At 41.2% G+C, this 12,346-nt stretch overlaps 1 protein-coding gene across 1 annotated transcript in view; it reads right to left on the bottom strand.

Annotated features, from left to right (window-relative positions):
- Nucleotides 1–1,245: 1,245 nt before the first annotated feature.
- The window catches only part of marc1 (mitochondrial amidoxime reducing component 1), a 91,298-nt gene continuing 80,197 nt past the window's right edge, over nt 1,246–12,346 (bottom strand). Inside the window, exon 7 of the mRNA XM_085981291.1 lies at nt 1,246–7,077. Within this exon, the coding sequence (XP_085837417.1) occupies nt 6,948–7,077 (130 nt within the window). The 3' untranslated portion in view covers nt 1,246–6,947. The remainder of the gene's footprint in view (nt 7,078–12,346) is intronic.

Raw genomic sequence — 12,346 nt, 5'->3', positions numbered from 1 at the left:
ATTCAAAGAGTATAAAACCATTTTTTAAATTTTTGTTGACTTCTCTCTTCCAGCCTGACAGCAGTCTAGTTAGAATATTCTTGGGTTCTCTCTTCTGGGCTTAAAAATATATATTTATTTTAAGAAAACACAAAAATTAAGTGGTCACTAACCTTTTTTTCTATCAGTGATGTCTGATTTTCTTCTGCCATCAACTGTGACTAAGACACTAGAGTACAGCAAAAGCTCATGTAATTCTTTGAACACATTTACAATGCCGACTGAGGCCAGCACTTGTATCATTTCTGTGGAAAATTCAGCTCCGTATTAAGCAGAACAAGTGAGCCTGAGATTAACAAATCATAACTGCATTAGTCTTGGCAGTTAAAGCACTACTATCTCCACAGCAGAATCTGCTAGGCCAATAATCATTTTTCCTGTGTTATGGCATTCAGCTGACAGGAGTTGTTCACAAATGAGTCCTTGTGGATGAGAAACGCAGTAGCCATGTGACTGCAGGGTGATCGATTGGTGGTTTGTTTACTGAAACACATCCTCATTGACGTTAGCCAGAACATTGGAAATGAGCAGAAAGGAGGACTGCAGCTGTCACACTGTCCCATGAGTCTCTGGGCCCAAGTTCTAATAGGCACATAAGTAATCTGGTATTACCTTGACATAAACAATGTGGCCCAATTAACACACTGTGACTGAGGCCCAGCAGGTGTACAGCTGTAAGATGAGCACAGATGCAATGTCAAGACTCAACAAAAAAAAACAAAATCACTGATCCCACATCCATTCATACTTTTATAAAGATGACTTTTCCTTGTCCCTCTCCAATTTTCTCTGAAGGCATGCTGGAATATGGTTCCATGGTACCAGCCATCTTCCACTACCTCACTGTGAGCCTAGGCAGTGACCACCTGCAGGGATTTCAACCATAAGGCACATTACAGCCAAGCCTGTTCCAGTTGTCATCCAATGTCCACACACACTTTTTCCAGCTGGAGTCACTGGAAAATCAGCCAGGTTTCCACCACCCATTACCTTGCAATGAACACTTAATTAATGTACAGTTGATGACATATACCTGGGGTAACATTGTTAGAACAAGGGGGTTTTCATAGATTTCTTAATTGTCTAATTCAATAAAGTGTTTAAAGGATCACTAAGTTGTTCTAATTCTGTTTTTATAACTTGAACTACTGTATAATTCCTTGAGGGCATTCTTAAAATACAGTTGTGACACTGTGCAGCGCAATGTACTCTTGTAGGTAAACAGTTTTATTTTAAGCACAATCTGGGAAAATTCTTCCACACATTTTCAAAATGAGCTTTCTTGGCATCAGAATATTACATGAACCAAAACAGACAAAGAAATTATTTTTAACCAGATGTTTATATACTTTACTTGGTCAACATATACGGGTAATTTTACAAAATCACAATCCTGGCGCAGGCCCTCACCCATCAGCAGCGCACATCAGAAATGTGGACACTCAACGCACCCCCCCCCCCCCATGACTTTCTGTCCAAGAAAGTAATTTCATAAAATTATTAGTAGAAATTGTGAAACTGCATGTCAAAACAGTATGACAGTCCTCTTTCTCGACAACACTCAACTGTAGCACTGAAAAGGTCATATGGTGTTATGAGGAAAGCTAAAGAGTGAAAACAGCAGACTTTGAGGTGACTTCAAGTTTTCAGTGTTTGATGATGGAAGGCATTTATGAAGTTTGATTAAAATCACGTGAAGCCTTATTTAAGTTGTAGAGGTGACAAGTTACAGTTTGACAGAGACAACAGAAAGACTGTATCATAACAAAAATTCTCTCATTCCTTGCTTATAGATGAGCAGCAGTCATTAAAAGATAACCATTAGGGCTGGGGTTTTCTGGTTCTGCACTCGCTATGCCACGGTTTTCAGCCCATCAACTTTAATGGGCGGAAAATCACAAGCTGGATGTATTTATATCTGTTTTTAAATATTTCCTACAATAATCAGATTACTTTGTAATGGGGGATCTACAGACCCTGCAGTTCAGAATAGCAGCTAATGAAATAAATTTTCTAATGAAGGTGATTCATTACTCAAGATGCAATTTGATTTCTTATCACTAGATTCAGTTATGCCAAGGCTGAACATGTGTCAGAGAGTATTAATATTTTTGCTTTTAGCTTCTCATGCCATAAACCAAGAGGAGATCTGTTCCCAGGTTTCTGCATGAGTACTTTGTAACGGACCACTAGGAAGTGCACAAGAACAGGCTAGAGTGACTTGTTTTCTGGTCCTCCTTTGGCCTCCCTCCTGCCAAAATATCTAGCCTTCAGCTGGGTCCTTTTAAAGAATTTGGTGGTGTGTGGATCAGATGGGACAGTGGGTTCATCCACTATCGCTTCATCCGAGACTTTGTTCAAATCCAGTCCAGATTAATAGGACAAAAGTAGCCTCTTTCTATGTGAAATGAGTTTGCACAGTCTAAACCCTGTTCCTGATGGGCATTAGCTTATGGCACAAAACTGTTCAAAATTCAGTATATTGGTAGTTTCTCTCAAACTGGTCACAAGAATGGCTGATACAATGGGTGCAGTAGAAGGTGACTTTCTTAAGTTGAAAAAATGTAGAAGGAGCTTCACTTTACAAAAAAAAGTGGATATACCGCTGAAGAAGATCATAAAAAAGATTAGTACTAAGGCCTCATCTGTAATCATGAGGAATTTTAATCTTCCTGACACAGACTGGGACTTAAATTGGGGACAAGCTGTATGCATGACAGAGTTTATTCAAGTGCTTCAAGGATATTTTCTTAAAACCGCAAATGAGGGAACCCTAAGTGATGAAGAGGGAATAATAAGGCAAGCTGAATTAGGGAATATTTGGGGTTTGTGAAAAGTTCTTGGGAGTGAAATTGGTCTTTGGCAGTAGTGCAAACCAATCGGCAGACGGTTTTACACCCGCCTGTTTCTCTTTAGCCTGTTTTACACTACTGCCGAAGATCAATTTCACCCCGTTAATTTTAACGTTGAATTGAGGACAGAACAGTTAAAAAAAACGATTAAGATTTCATAAGAGCAGACTTTGAGGGGATGCAATGTTCCAGGAAAAGAATGGGGAAAAACTATTTAAAGGGAAAGATGTGGGTGAGGGGGGAAATGAGAGCTTTAAGGAGATATTTCTACACTAAAGAGGCAATTTAACCGAAAATCAATTGGGAACAAAACACGAAGGTAAAACTGACATGGATGAAAAGCACATTCAGGGAAGGCATTAGGGAAAAGAAATGGCCAATAACATTTGTAACTGTACTGACAAGAAACAAGGAAGGGAGAACTGTAAAATCAAGCAGAGGAATGCCATTAAATTGATAAAAGGCACACAGAGGGACCATGAGGGGAATATACAGAAAACGATGCATTTTAAGAATATCAGATGCTTGAGGTAACACAGCATGAAGATGATCTGGGGAATTTGGTGGTTAGGTCACTGATAGCATCAGTTCAATGTTCACACAGGATCAGGAAAACAAATAAAATGTTGCTACATATAGTTAGGGATATAATAAAAGACTTGCATTTATATAGCGCCTTTTACGACCTCAGTATGTCCCAAAGCGCTTTACAACCAATCAAGTATTTTTGAAGTGTAGTCACTATAGTAATGTAGGAAACGCGGCAGCCAATTTGCACACAGCAAGCTCCCACAAACAGCAATGTGATAATGACCAGATAATCTGTTTTTGTGATGTTGAATGAGGGATAAATATTGGCTAGGACACCGGAGATAACTCTCTGTTATAGATAACACCGGAGATAACAACCTCTCCCTCAACATCAGCAAAACAAAGGAGATGATCGTGGACTACAGGAAGTGGCAGGGGGAGGGACACACCCAAATCTACATCGAAGGGGCTGAGGTGGAGAGGGTCAGCAGCTTCAAATTCCTGGGTGTATTCATTACGGAGGACTTAACATGGTCCCAGCACATCGACGTCGTAACCAAGAAGGCATGCCAACGCCTGTTCTTCCTTAGGAGACTGAAGAAATTTGGAATGGCCCCCCAGATTCTCACCAACTTCTACCGGTGCACCATCGAGAGTATCTTGTCCGGCTGCATCACTGCCTGGTATGGTAACTGCACCGCCACAGACCGCAAGGCTCTACAGATGGTGGTGAAAGCTGCACAACATACTATAGGAATTAAACTATCTGCTGTGCAGGATATCTACCCCGAGAGGTGCCAGGGGAAGGCCCTGAGAATCATCAAAGACGCGAGCCACCCCAGCCACAACCTCTTCGCCCTGCTCCCATCTGGTAAGAGATACCGAAGTATACGGTCTCGTACCAGCAGGTTTCGAAACAGCTTCTACCCCAGGCCATAAGAATAATTTATTATTTATTACTGTTGTTTTATTTATTATTACTGTATTTCTATTAGTATTTTATTATTGCTATGCCATATTTATTTCAATGTTGGGAGGACTCGTAAAAATCAACATTTCATTGTGTAGTACACATGTCTGCTGCATATATGACAAATAAAATTGAATTGAATTGAATTGGTAACTCCCCTGCTCTTCTTCAAAATGGGATCTTTTACGTCCACCTTAGAGAGCAGACGGGGCCTCGATTTAAAGTCTCTTCCGAAAGACGGCACCTCCATCAGTGCAGCACTCCCTCAGTACTGCACTGGAGTGCCAGCCTAGATTTTTGTGCTCAAATCTCTGGAATGGAACTTGAACCCACAACCTTCTGACTCAGAGGCGAGTAAGTCAAAGGAAGTGATTTTGAAGTTGCATCTTGGCTTAGTGAGACGGCATCTGGAGTACTGTGCTCAGTTTTGATCTAAGTATTACAAAACAGGATGCAGTGAGAGGAGGGATGTAGGTTGTTACCTGAAATTAGGGGGCTGAGTTATGAGAAAAGGTTGTCCAACTGGAACTGCATTCTCCTGAGAAGAGGAGGATTAGAGGGAACTTAATAGAGGTCTTTAAAAATTTCAGGGATAATGGAGAATTTAGATCCAGGAAAGTTCTGTCAGACTAGAGGGCACAATTTAAAGTTAAAGTTGTCAAAGGAAAACAGGAAATCCAGGTTTTTTTTTTAGTAAGAGGGTGGTAGAATTTTGGAACAGGGTTTAAAAAAGGATTCAATTATTTCCTGTTAGGAAAGGGGGATACAGGACTGCATTCCAGAATCAGGTATGGAACTAGTATGGAAGGGTAAACTAGATGGACCACCTACCCAAAACATGACCATATTACTACTATCCTACTATTTAACCATATCAATACCTCACCTAGGACAGCCTGATACTAAACACTGAGTGCAAAAAATTGCATTCCGCAAAACTGAGTATTACGATAAGATAATTCCTTCAAAGACAAATAACTGTTTTGACGCACATTTCCTGGATTTATTTCTGTTATCACTTCATGCGTATATGTAAAATAAGATGTAATAGCTATTGTAAAACATGCATTGGCACTCTACCTGCCATCCACCCACAAAAAATAGTGCAACATATGATCCAAATGACAGCATATAAAAAATGATACAACTTATTTAGTAGCTTTGAAATAAAAATTAAGCTTACACAGGTCCTAGAAAGAATTAAAAGCAGAAGCCATGTGACAATGCACAAGACTGAAGACTGAGTAGGCTGCGCAGTCGCAACATCATAGTGTGGTTTATTTCCCAGTAAACCACTGCTCACGAGTTGTTTATCTAGTCCTTAGTACAGTCAGTGAGTACATCCAGCGCTGACTCCAGGGAGAAATAAACTACCAAAATTAATTGACTGCTGGAACCACTGAATGACAGTATAAAAATACAATATACATTAGGGAGAAGTGCCTCAGAACAAAGAATCTATGTAAACCACCTGCAGCAGCTGACATGCACCCTCTGCGAAAATCATTAGAAGCTCGGGTTTCTTGTGAATTAGAGGGGCTTCTTTAAATTGCAAAAATCTAAAGAATTTTTAAAAAGGACAAAAAACAAGTGGTGGGTGCATGTCACTGACTAAAAGTGGAAGAGTGAGAGAAACATGAGGCTTAAAACTAGCACCTTGCATGTAGTAGATTTCTAACTGTGAGGCAGGCGGTTGCTCAGCACTTTAAGCAACTGCTGAGGTTGTTCACAGAAACACTGTTTTTTTTTCCCCAGAGAGAGTTTGACAATAATAATAAATGAAGTATCTCAATACATGTTGAACTTCCTATTTTTATGGCTTATTTTCTCCTTTCACAATTTGGTACCACTGCATCAGCTATTTTCACTTCTTTTAAAATTATAGAAATACCACCCCCTCCCACCCACCCAAATCCATTCTCAGCTGTTTGGGATGTAGACACACAAGCACGTAACACTGCTGTGCACTGCAAAGAATTGGAGAACACTACAGCTGGAGTTGAATACAATGATAGGGAGCTGAATTAATATTGGCAGAGATAAGTCATTGACCTTAAGTACGTCAGTGAACTTGTCACTAGCTGGATTGGTTACTTCAGCTCCTTCAGTCCAATGGGCTTGGTAAATCCTCAAAGCCAAATCCCCAATGAGATCATTAAAACTTACTGTGTATCTAAGAAAAAAAACTCAAACGTACAGGTGGGAACAGAAATAAAAGATGTTTAAGTTACTAACTACTTGTAACTGATTTTTTAAAGAGAAATGCTAACAACAATGATTGATCCTTTTCAAGGATGATTTAAATGCTTCATGCCAATAGCAGTTTATAAAAACAGGCCAGTATAATTTGCTATTTCATTTTTAAGAAATTAGTTTTATCTATTTGATTAAGGCAGTGTTCAGCTGGAAAAAATCTACTTTCATTTTAAAACCTCAATTTACTACTTTTACAAGCAATTAATGGCACAGTAATCAAAAGTGCCTCAAAAAGTAAAGACATTAAACTTGTAATCATTTATTAGAAGAAACAGCTTTCCTTCTGTCATTGTTCACTCCTACTGCTCAACAATCATGTACACAGGGTCCCCTACTCGAATCACTCCTGGTTTGTCAATCCCATAGTGTGAGCCAAACACAGGGACATTGCCGTAAATGTGTTTCTCAGCTGGGTCACACTGGCGGTACCTGAAAGAATAAAACAGAGAGTTGCTGACATAGGCAATACTCACAAACTCCTTCATACCAAAAAAGTGAGTGACATAAAATACACAAATCCATTTTTGGATACAACCAAAATTCATCCAGACAGCATTAGTGTAAATAGTGAAGCCAACTCATATGAACATCTGTTATAAGAACTAATTTATAAGACAATCCCATTTTTGGTCATAGTTTTAAATCCTAGAACCACAATAATTAATATATATACCATATGTTTCTTTCTTCAACCCTACCACAGCAATGTGTTCATGAACTTTCCATACTTGTTGCAATAATTCAGTTGCGCTGTCGATGGCAGGCTAATACTATCCTGAGATATCTATTTTATTTGGCAACATTAGACAGAAGTTAGCACCACCAAATGAATATAGATAAAAATTAAATGCCTTTCCAGCACACTTTCACAATGGTACCACAAGAATTACAACAAAGTACCAGGAAGGAATAGCACTGCGCTACATGGGAAGTCAAAAAGACTATTTCATCCAGATTAAAGGGCAGCATTGTTCATTCTGACAAATTGCATTAAAAGTAAGAGTCCACAAATAGATTTGTTTTTAAATAGAGTGAATGTCAGCATACTGTACTACTACTTTTCTGATGCTTCTCTGTCAAGTTAAAAAAAAACAATTCCGTGGCAGCGCTTCACATGCTACACTAATAGGGAACAGCCTGTTCCTAAACCCCTCTAATGGTACTGCAAACATGTGCCACATGGGAAAGGTGAATAGATTCCGAACTATATTTACCCCATAATCCCTAAGGTGCCACTAATCAGAAAACTAATTCTGGTTGTGCCTGTTCTGCTGGGTAATCTCATTAACTCATGAGCTATCTGAGAACCAGATGTTTTGCAAAAAATGTCATAAGTTTAACCTAGCCATGTTAATGACACAACCAGTCTAATGTCCTATGATTTGATTGGCTAATAAACATGACTCTGTTTTTTAGCAAGTCAACTCCTTCATAGTTCAGAATTTCTTGGCATCCTTTGATCCATGTTCAAGACCAAGCTATAAGGTGGATTTATGGCAAAAAGTGGAAACAGTTGCAGGAAGGACTGTATCCAGGGCTTGGTATTTACCATTAATGGGTTGGAGAGAAGCAAGCAGTTATTGCTGAAGCTCCACGTCTCCATTGGGTGGAACACCATTCAATGGATATGGTGTGTGTCTGTGCTGTGATCAGGAGGATGGTGATAATACACTTAAACATCTTATAAGTTATGCTGCTCCCCAGGGCACTTATGAAGAGTTCCTGGTTGCTGCTGTCAATCTAGTGAGTGCTCAACCCTCTTACAACCAATTAGTTGAGTATTGTCCAGCGAGGGGAGGGGCTGGGGGGTTAGGGTCATAATGCCAAGGGGTTTCTTCTCACTTGACTCCAGATAACCCTGCAAACCAATGCCTTTATGGGGTGGGTGATCCCGACTGGACAAGCAGCGGGAAGCTGGCCAATGCGCTGTGATGGTAGGCTGCACAGTTTTATTTGGCTAAATGCCAGCAGTATTTCTGGCAGGGTTAGCACCAGCATTCATCAGAATTATGATAATACACTCACACATCTCAGGTTTGCAGCAGTAGTAATGGCCACCAGCTGAGGAATCTTCTGGCTTCTGTCCAAGAACAACTGCCAAAGGCACCTAAATTTTTGGGCCCTCCATATCCTTACTGCTTTCTCTTTACAGATCCTATGATCTGAGCAGGGTTGGGTGCAAGCCTAAAGCCTACTTCTTCCCAGGTGCACTTCCTTATAAGCACTCAATCGCTCGAGGTGGAGGCAGGAGAATAAGTCAGGACGTGCCGTCATGTCCTCTGCCTCTGCATAATTTCCATTCTTGTTCTTCATGTAGGCACGAGTGATCCTTCCCACTCAGGGGATTCCCAGGAAACGTAAAATGGGCAGAAACCCAACACCACAAGTATCCGCACATCTTTCCTCTTTTCGCGTCTAGGGAATGCTTACTCTTGGTTGCAAAGCTTTTACGAGGCAGGAACTATCGTAAACCCAGAATATTACCTCACAGTAAGTCAAGCCATTACAACCAGAAAACATAGTGAAGAATAAATTTTAAAATTATAAGGGAAGATTTTTTTTTGTTTAAAGGATGCTAAATAATGGAATAATCTGCAAGGTGGAATCGCAGAACCAAAAAATTGGGGACATTCAAAATAGATGTTAGGTTGGGAGAGTTAGGTTATTAAGAGTGAGTTCAATGGGCTAAATGGCTTTTCTCGTCCTTTTGTTGTTATATTTTTATTCTGTGCTTTCTAAATAGCTCCAATAATGACATCTAGTGGCAGCAGAATTACCTGCTAGCTGACTCAGTTTTCCGGTCCGTATTTGGTATGGAGGCAGTCAAGATAGGCTTACTAATGTGGCATAGTGAGGGTGTTTTCAGGCGAGTTCCATACAGTCTTTCCAATGCTCTGTGTGACTACATCCATCACTGATTCTATTATATCAAACTCAACAATCCAAAGTATCTTTCAATCAATCAAATTTCAGTATTCAAATGCGATGAATGAAATATCCTTTATACAATCTTTATGGCTGGGTCACTCGTTACCAACTAAGGCCCATATGCGTTTAAAAAAAATCCTAATTTTCTCCCCTTCCTCTCCTGAAAGTGTAAATTTCTGCTAAAGTATAATTCCACAGAAGTTGGACACCCTCTGGTACCTCATCCGAATGGCTAATCTTCATGTGTGGCCCTAGACTATGGATGTGGACAGGATGTCTAATTGTGATGGACATTTTAGCCATGCTGATCTGATCCTCAGCCAATATCCAGAAATACAACAGGGACCAGTGATCAGGAGCAGGAACCTTAACAGATTTTCCCTCCCACTGTAAGAAATAGCTGTTAGATTCAAAGATGGGTTTTAATTCTTAGAACAGAGACTGACAACAAGCAAGCGGGAACAGATAGCATAAATGTCAGCAAGGTCGAATATCAAGCATCAAAAGACAAATAGAAGTGATAAGGGAATCGTAAAATGCAAAACATCACAGGGTGGTGGGATAATAGACAAAAATGGAGCTGAAAAGTCATAAAATGTCCTTAAAGAAACATAACAAAACATTCCTCAGAAAGATAAGAGGGAGGCTTCATCAGCCATGCAGAAAGGGACGGTGAGGGATGCCTTCCCGCTTCACAATTGGACAATAGGATGGGGGATCAAATAGAGTCATAGGGTTATACAGCACGGATAGAGGCCCTTCGGCCCATCGTGTCCGCGCCGGCCATCAAGCCCTGTCTAATCTAATCCCATATTCCAGCATTTGGTCCGTAGCCTTGTATGCTGTGGCATTTCAAGTGCTCATCCAAATGCTTCTTAAATGTTGTGAGGGTTCCTGCCTCCACAACCCTTCCAGGCAGTGAGTTCCAGACTCCAACCACCCTCTGGGTGAAAAAGTTCTTTCTCAAATCCCCTCTAAACCTCCCGCCCTTTACCTTGAATCTATGCCCCCTAGTTATTGACCCCTCTACTAAGGGAAAAAGCTCCTCAGCATCCACCCTATCTATGCCCCTCATAATTTTGTACACCTCAATCATGTCCCCCCTCAGCCTCCTCTGCTCCAAGGAAAACAAACCCAATCTGCCCAGTCTCTCTTCATAGCTGAAGCGCTCCAGCCCCGGTAACATCCTAGTGAACCTCCTCTGCACCCTCTCCAACGCGATCACATCCTTCCTATAGTGTGGCGACCAGAACTGCACACAGTATTCCAGCTGTGGCCTAACCAGTGTTTTATACAGTTCCATCATAACCTCCTTGCTCTTATATTCAATGCCTCGGCTAATGAAGGCAAGTATCCCATATGCCTTTTTTACCACCTTATCCACCTGTTCCGCCGCCTTCAGGGATCTGTGTACTTGCACACCCAGATCCCTCTGACCCTCCGTCTTGCCTAGGGTCTTACCATTCATTGTGTATTCCCTTGCCTTGTTAGTCCCCCCAAAGTGCATCACCTCGCACTTTTCCGGGTTAAATTCCATTTGCCACTGTTCCGCCCATCTGACCAACCCATCTATATCGTCCTGCAGACTGAGGCTACCCTCCTCGCTATTTACCACCCTACCAATTTTTGTATCATCCGCGAACTTACTGATCATACCTTTTACATTCATATCCAAGTCATTAATGTAGACCACAAACAGCAAGGGACCCAGCACCGATCCCTGTGGTACCCCACTGGCCACAGGCTTCCAGTCACAAAAACAACCTTCGACCATCACCGTCTGCCTTCTGTCACTAAGCCAGTTTTGTATCCAATGTGCCAAGGCACCCTGGATTCCATGGGCTCTTACCTTCTTGACCAGTCTCCTGTGCGGGACTTTATCGAAGGCCTTACTGAAATCCATATATACCACATCCACTGCGTTACCCTCATCCACACACCTAGTCACCCCCTCAAAAAATTCAATCAAATTAGTCAGACATGATCTTCCCTTGACAAAGCCATGTTGACTATCCCTGATTAATCCTTGCCTCTCCAAGTGGAGACAAATTTTGTCCCTCAGAATTTTTTCCAATAATTTTCCTACCACTGATGTTAGGCTCACTGGCCTGTAGTTCCCTGGTTTTTCCCTACTTCCCTTCTTGAATAATGGTACTACATTAGCGGTTCTCCAGTCCTCTGGCACATCCCCTGTGGCCAGAGAGGTCCTGAATATATGTGTTAGAGCCCCCGCAATCTCTTCCTTTGCCTCACACAGCAGCCTGGGATACATTTCATCCGGGCCTGGGGATTTATCCATTTTTAGGCCAGCTAAAACTGCCAATACCTCCTCCCTCTCGATGTGAATATGTTCGAGCATATCACAGTCCCCCCGCCCTATTTCTATGTCTACATCGTCCTTCTCCATAGTGAAAACAGATGCAAAAAATTCATTTAGAACCCCTCCTACATCTTCCGGCTCCACACACAGATTGCCACTTTTGTCCCTAATGGGCCCTATTTTTTCCCTAGTTATCCTCTTACCCTTAATATACTTATAAAACATCTTAGGATTTTCCTTTATTTTGCTCGCCAGTGTTAGTTCATGGCCCCTCCTTGATCTCCTAATTTCTTTTTTAAGTATCCCCCTGCACTTTTTGTGCTCCTCTAGGGCTTCCTCCGTCTTTAGCCTTTTGTATCTGCCAAAAGCCCTCCTTTTTTTCCTAATCCATTCTCGTATATCCCCTGACATCCAAGGTTCCCTGTGGTTTTTGGAACCACCCTTGACCTT

Source organism: Somniosus microcephalus, chromosome 3 (assembly GCF_052327205.1).
Source record: "Somniosus microcephalus isolate GS21.2 chromosome 3, FLI_Smic_1.0, whole genome shotgun sequence".
Lineage (NCBI taxonomy): Eukaryota > Metazoa > Chordata > Chondrichthyes > Squaliformes > Somniosidae > Somniosus > Somniosus microcephalus.
The sequence above is the reverse complement of the archived record's forward strand: the minus strand, read 5'-3'. Positions and strand labels throughout refer to the sequence as shown.